The sequence below is a fragment of the Centropristis striata genome, chromosome 23 (assembly GCF_030273125.1).
Source record: "Centropristis striata isolate RG_2023a ecotype Rhode Island chromosome 23, C.striata_1.0, whole genome shotgun sequence".
Taxonomy (NCBI): domain Eukaryota; kingdom Metazoa; phylum Chordata; class Actinopteri; order Perciformes; family Serranidae; genus Centropristis; species Centropristis striata.
In genome coordinates, this window is record NC_081539.1 from 6,398,623 (window position 1) to 6,406,050 (window position 7,428).

The window sequence follows — 7,428 nt, forward strand, 5'->3', positions numbered from 1 at the left end:
TCAACATCTTTACAGAACAACTTGTAAATTTTACATCCTAAAACTGTAGTAATAAAAAAAAAAAAAACATTTTAAAGTTGTAGATTATACTGTCCTTTACTGCTAATTAACAGGATGATGCTGCTTTTATACTAATTATTTATACAAAATTTACATGCAGATTTTGCTTATTGTGCATTGAATACCAGTAAATTAACATTCCGTTATTATTTGTTGTACACTGAATACCAGTAAATGTTTGCATAAATAATTAGTATAAAAGCAGCAGCATCCTGTTAAATTAGCAGTAAAGGACTTTGAAATATTTTTTAGTTTTTTTAATTACTACAGTTTTAGGATGTAAAATTTACAAGTTGTTCTGTAAAGTTGTTTACATTTGTACTGTATATTTTGCAGAATCATTCTAGTGACCACAGCTGCCATTTTTTTTCTGTAAAAGCAAAATCGTTTTTTTACAGTGTACCTTTAGTTGTACCAGGAATTAAAATGAACACATTTTTTTCCATGACTGTAGAGCAAACTAACAATCACAAAAAAGCTCCAATATATGTAAAACCAGCGCCCGTATTGAACCTTGAACACAGGATGAACTAGAGCTTGAGGTTTTAGTATCCAACCCAACTGACGCCTGTAATTTTGGTGTTTTTTTTGTTCATAACTGCTTCAAGGATTCACTGTGGTAACAACAAAAAAAAAGCCTGGAGGAAAAAGGAGAGAATATACTCCGTTAAATCACATCAGTGCAGAAAAAACCCCAGAAGTCTGTGTCGAAGTCAATGTTTGTGCAGCAAAAAGTGTAATCTCAGGTTGAACTTTAACAAATATCTGCTGATTGATTGGCTCCCACTCATCAGTGTCTTTCCACCAGTTGTTCAGTGATCATAGAGAAACTTCTTCGTGACTCACTGTTGCAGTTTTTCGTTTGGTTTCCCTTTTTTACGAGGCCCGGCGGCTCGTTCCCGAGGCCCTAGCTGATGAGAAACGCCCCGAAGAAGCTGCTCTTCTCGTCCATGTCCACGGCCGACGCGTTGGTTACCGTGACGAACAGGCGGTCGCCGGTGCTGAGCGGGAACAGCCCCCCCTGGTGGGCGGAGTGCAGAGAGAACTGGGAGCCCCGGGACCAGCAGGAGGTCCGGCTCGTCTTCATCAGCAAGATGGGAACCGGGTAGGAGCTCACCTGCAGGAGGAGGGGGCAGATTTCACATTTACTACCCTTTAAGGCCATAAAGCAAAAAAAAATTCACTTACAAAAAAACGATAACGATAAAAAAGTTGCAGATTAATATTTTTTTCTACTTTTTTCTGCATAAACCTCTTAAACAACTTCTACCCTGCTCAAAACTACCAAATGTTTAAACGTTTTTGGCATTTTAACCCTTTAAATTTGATTGCACGGTTTCACTGATGTTTTTTATGAAAAAAACAACAACAAAAAAAAAACACAAAAATGTAGTTATTTTCCATATAATAAATAATTTTTTGGCTGGGGCATTGGTTTTTATCCCAGTCTTGGATATGTCAAAGATTAAGAACAAAATTGATTTTGATGCATTTTTTGTGTGTCAGATTTAAAATTTACTACCCGTTAAGGCCATTAAAGCCAAAAATGTCCACTTCCAAAAAAAAGCTATAAAAACTTAACAGATTAATATTTTCTTCTACTTTTTTCTGCATAAACCTCTTAAACAACTTCCGCCCTGCTCAAAACTACCAAATGTCTAAACATTTTGGGCATTTTAACCCTTCAAATGCCTGTTTGATTGCACAATTTCACTGATGTTTTTTATGGGGGGAAAAACACAAAAATATAGTTATTTTCCACATAATAAATCATTCTTCTTCTACTTTTTTCTGCATAAACCTCTTAAAGTATCAGCATCAAAATGTACTTAAAGTTTGAAAAGTACTTGTCATGCAGAATGGACCCACTCAGATTGTTTTATATGTTCTATTAATACAGTATTAAGTTCCATCCCACCGCTGGATACATGTCAGATATCATGACTCAGCTCCTCTCAGCCTGTCTGTTCTTGTCTGCTGTGTCATGATGCAGCTCGTACTCACTGTCTGGATTCACATGAGTCATGAGATCTGCAGAGTCGAACCACAATAAGTGACTCCTCAGCTGTGAATCATCAGTCTGCTGGGGTTCAGAGCAGCAAAAACTACAAGATTAAAGGTTAATCTCTGGCTGGACAGTTAAATATGGCACAGATGCATCATCTGTCCAGTGGTGGAGGAAGTATCCAGATCCCTTACTGCAGTAAAAGTACTAATACCCACTGGGAAATTACTCTACTACATAAAAATCATGCATTTAAAACCTTAAAATATCAGCCTCAAAATGTTCTTAAAATATCAAATGTAAAAGTACTCGTTATGCAGAATGGACCCACTCAGATTGTTATTTATTATTTTTTGATGCATTTATGTAAGTACAGTTTTTCTGTCATCAAGGCTACTGAATATACGGTTATGTGGTTTAATTTTTTCATCATCATTTAAAACTGATCGTCTGTTTTTCATATTAAATTTCAACCTGTACCTCAAGAAAAAAGAAAAAGAAAAAGTGCAGTATTTGCCACCTGTCATTGTCACACTTTTGCAGCTCTACTTGATTAAGTACTTATTATTTTAATGACCTCTTATCATTTTGACTAAATTTTATAATTAAGGATCGAAATTCTTTAGCAAAAAGTCAAAGTTTTTAGAGCTGACTGTCCATATAAAACACTGTAAAACACTGAAGATGTCCCGGTTTTCAAAATTCATCAGGAAATTGTCCCAGTTTTTTTGTACCACAAGTTGCTTTTAATTGTATATTATTAAGAAGCTGTTTGAGTGTTCTGCTTTTACAGCTAAATATTTCTGTATTATGTGGCGGGGAAACTGGTTCTTAGACTTCTTCCAGATCAGCTGATATCTGGAGAATCATTACCGCCTAAACCTTTGTTGCATGTAATTCTGTTTCTGTCTGTTTTTCTGTCTGTTTCTGCCTGTTTTTGTCTATTTCTGTCTGTTTTTCTGCCTGTTTCTGTCCATTTCTGTCTGTTTTTCTGTCAGTTTCTCTGTCTAGTATCAAATAAAAGCAAATTAAAAATGTGTGTGATGAAGGAATATGCAGAATCAGCAAAAAAATAAATAAAAATGATCCAAACATACAATTAAAGGTGCTTGGATTTTACTCTTCAAAAGATTTACGAACCTTTTTTGCAATAATAGTAATAATCATAATTATAATAATAACCTTGTGGTTTCTTTACTACACTGTTAAAAGTCACCTTGTTTCATCTCTTTTTTCTTCATTTTAACAAATCCTAGAAAATGTCTTTGGTTCAGGGATCCTAAAAAGCGCTTGAATTTACCCAGAGCTGTTTATTATAAAAAATAATTTGTTTATTATGTCTGTTGAGTCATTGAGTTTTTCCATTGTGCATGCTCTGTTTCTGCAACTAAATATTTTTTGTCTTACGTAGCGTGGGAGGATCTGGTTCTTAGACTTCATCCAGATCAACTGAAATCTGATCAAAACCTTTGTTATGTTGCATGTAATTCTGTTCCTGTCCGTTTCTCTGTCAGGCTTCAACTGAAGCCAAACAAACCGACAGATACACGTGATGAAAGAAGCTGCAGAATCAGCATTTGATTGAAGAAGCAGGGCAGTAAAATCAGCAGTAGATCAGGTAGAAAATAGAGCCATTTTCAACAATCGTCTCCAAATCTGAGCAAGATTAGACTTTGATTTATGGGCTTGATTTTATTAAATTGAAGCCTTTTTTAAAAAACCTTATTTAAATGTCTGAAAGCTGTTCCTTTGTTAGACCATTTAGTCTTGATTTGAAAAGATCTTTTTCCTCACTTTTTCTGATAAACAAGCTCTATTTTGATGCGTTTCTAGGCACTCTGGCACATGATTTACATACAAAGAACGAAACAATTCACATTGTTTATTCATTAATGTTTGTTGTTGATCCCACTGCGGTTCTGAACCAGACCCACAATGCAACACTATGATCTGTAAGGGCTGTGCCTTTCATCCTTCTGGCTTAAAAAGAGTTTGGAGAGATGTTTCCTCAACTGGTCGGTTAGCTCAAGTTGGAAGTCTTGGAGCTAAAAAAAACTCAGGCCTGCAGGTTCAACTAATGGCTGTTAAGAATATGGTCTATCATGTAGAATTTTTAATTCATCTGTGTATTTTTTTAATGTTAAATTTATCTCTGACTGCGTATCAGTATCAATGAACATACGTCAATAATCCAATGAGCTAAGAATTAAGTTGGATAAAGCTGCAGTTTGCAAACTGAAAGTTGCAATAACAATTATAAAACACACAGAAATACAAGAGGATTAATTGGAGCAAAACTAGCTTACTGTATCAAACCTTGCTAGCATGGATTACTAAGTTTAATTTGATCCAAAACGTATTTAAACACAAAAAACACACACAAATATGCAAGATTAGTGTGAAAACTAACCTCATGCCTCTTTGGGGGCTAAAACATAAAACATTGAACTCCTTGATGTTTTCTTTACAGTTTAAACTCAGTTGATTTAGTGTAATGAATGACAGGATCAAGTCTCGTCCTTCCAAAATAAAAGCTTCTGTTATCAAAACAGGCTTTTGCATAGTACTGTATATATATATTTTATTTTGCCCATGTATGCATGCAGCGATTAATCGATTAATTGACCGTTAACGTGAAAGATGATCAAATTGGCAAGTTTCTTCCAAACACCCATCCCTAATCACAAATCTATCATCTGATGGGTGACGGTAACTTTCGGGTTAACTTATAATCAGGCGAGGTCTCTTGGAGGTTTGATTGTGTGGTTAAGTGAATATTCAGTTAATAAAACAACTTCTTATGAACGCTACATTTGAGTTTCACCAGCTTCTTCCAAAGGTGACTGATTTTACCTTCTGAGTACCTTTGCATACTCAAATCAGTGTAAAATCCTCATGGAAAAAGATCTATTTTTATTCATTTCATTCACTCTTTTTGTAATCTTTCAATGTCCGTCTCCAAAATCAGGATCAAAATTGTTCTTAGGCCCTTTTTGCATTAACAAAAGTGAAAAAATATGTGTGCATGGGCCCAAGATCTGATGAGATCTGCTGCAGAATGTAATGGGCCGAGCTGCACGCTTCATTTAAGTTTCATGGAAATCACAGCAAGAGTCAGACAAACAAAAGTGGAAAACATGAAGTATCTGGCGGAGGTTATTTAAGGGGAACATTAGCAGAACCGTGTGAAGCTGCAAAGTCACAAACATGATCCACGAACCAGCGCTCACCTTTTTATAGACGTACTGCAGCAGCGGCCTGCCTCTGTCCTCGGCCTCCTCGCCGTCCTCGCCGTCCTCCTGCAGGGCGTGAGTGTGTCTGAAGTAGGTCTGGGCGTAGACGTAGTAGAGGCCGGGCTGCGGCACCACCAGCTCCCCGTCCACCAGCTGCACGTCCTGCAGGAAGGCCAGCCCCTTCTGGCCCTCCCACCACGAGATCTTCTGGCCCTGGACACGACGCCCGGCTGAGACCGGAGCTGCAGGAAACAAACAAACAAACAAAAAAAAAAATGTTTAGGATACAATCAATCAATCACAAACTAGAAGGATTTGATACGAGCTCATTCCCACCAAAAACAGCAAACATGGATGAGTCAGGAATCACAAAAGGTAATATTTTTTTATTTTAATAAGCCCATATAACATATTTTTTATATAATAAAAATATATGAGTAGTATTAATAATGCAATAATAATTGTATTTATCTATATAAATATTGTAAATATGTGTTTATTTAAAATGTTTATTTATATATATAAATCTATTTAAATTAATATTTTAATAAATGGTATTACAAATAAAAATTATAAGAATAAAGATTATATTATAATTATTATAGGTTTATTTAAATAAATATTGTAGATTTATGTCAGATTTTGAGTCAAGGTTGATTTAAAAACAAACACTTTGTAAGTCAAAATTATGAGACTCTTGAGTCAAAATTTTATTTTATTTTTAAGACAAAATTATAACATTTATTCAGTCTGCCATCTAGTTTTGTTTGAAACTTTATTATGAGATAGCAGGAAGTTAAAATATCACTCACTAACTCATAATTTTGACTTAAATAGGAAACATTTTGATATTTTATCTCATAATTTTGAGTTGCTGGACCATCATTTTATTTGATTGATTATTTTTAATTAATTTTATATTGGGGTTTTTTTTGTTCAAGATTTTACAACATGAACAGTTTTAATCCTAAATTAATTGTAATAGCTCATATTTGTTTTTGGACTCACCTCCTCCGTTTTGCTCCAGCTTGGGCACGAAGCTGCCAGTGACGTGGGCGGCCACTTTGGGGCGAGGTGAAGCCCTGTCCACCATCACAAGCGAGGGCAACACCCGGGAGACTTCATCTAATGTGGAAAAAGGAGACGAAACGCCGTCAAAGTGAGTCCATGAACACGTTTTTTATCTGAATCAGAAAGCAACAGTAGAAGTGAATCTAAAACACACTCACCTCTGACTACAGACGAGATCTGCTTCTGGTAACGATGAGACAGAGACTGCAGACAAACAGCAGAAAATATTTAGTAAACAAGCAAACCAAAACTAAACACTAATTCATAACCAGAATAAACTATGAAATTGGTTAGGGTCATTGTAGGTAAAACTTTTTTTAGTAAGTTTCAGAGAATATCCTATTTTTTCTGTAATTTTCATCATGGAAAATCATGGAAGTTGTTGCTTTTTTTCTCTGTATATATCGCCCTCCAACGGGTATGTATTGTTCTTTTCTACAATAGCACTAACATGCTGCCTTAATAAACATAAATAACAGTTTATCTGTTCGTCCTCCGGTCGACCTGCAGCCTTTTGTTTGACATCAGGATCAGAATAAAAAGGATCCGTAGGTAAGAGACCCCTCTCTCTCACACCCGAGCAATATAACCAAAATAAGGCACAATTAATTGTTTTGTGTTAAAATAATATTTTCTCATTTTTTCTCTCATTTTTAAACATATTTTTGGTTCACAAATCCATTACTGTAATCCGTCCAGATAAAAATGTCATGGTTTCCTTACACTTATATACAATAAATATTTAATAAGCTTTATAAAAATAAATATAAATTTGTTTGAAATGTATAATTTAACAGAATATAATCAAACAATGGTTTTTGACAATGTATAAAGAACAAAATCTGAATGAAAATTGATGAAAAATGGTTAAATGTTACGGTAATGATAGAATTGTTTGCAATAAAAATGTGTATATTTTAATAAAATACATTTTGGTGATACCAGCTACCATTTAGCATATTTAAGCTTGCTAAAAAGAAAACAACCTTTCGTTGTTTTTATTTTATTTAAGTATGTGTTACGGTAATGAATTTAGCTCACAGTGTCTATAAAAAATGT

The 7,428-nt window shown here is 34.8% G+C and overlaps 1 protein-coding gene across 1 annotated transcript in view; it reads right to left on the reverse strand.

The window, feature by feature from the left end:
- Positions 1 to 437: 437 nt before the first annotated feature.
- tnfsf10 (TNF superfamily member 10) overlaps positions 438 to 7,428 on the reverse strand; it is a 14,126-nt gene continuing 7,135 nt past the window's right edge. The window contains exons 3-6 of the mRNA XM_059326481.1: positions 6,528 to 6,573; positions 6,307 to 6,423; positions 5,296 to 5,540; positions 438 to 1,177 (exon numbers count right to left, since the gene is read on the reverse strand). Coding sequence (XP_059182464.1) covers positions 968 to 1,177; positions 5,296 to 5,540; positions 6,307 to 6,423; positions 6,528 to 6,573 — 618 coding nt within the window. The 3' untranslated portion in view covers positions 438 to 967. The remainder of the gene's footprint in view (positions 1,178 to 5,295; positions 5,541 to 6,306; positions 6,424 to 6,527; positions 6,574 to 7,428) is intronic.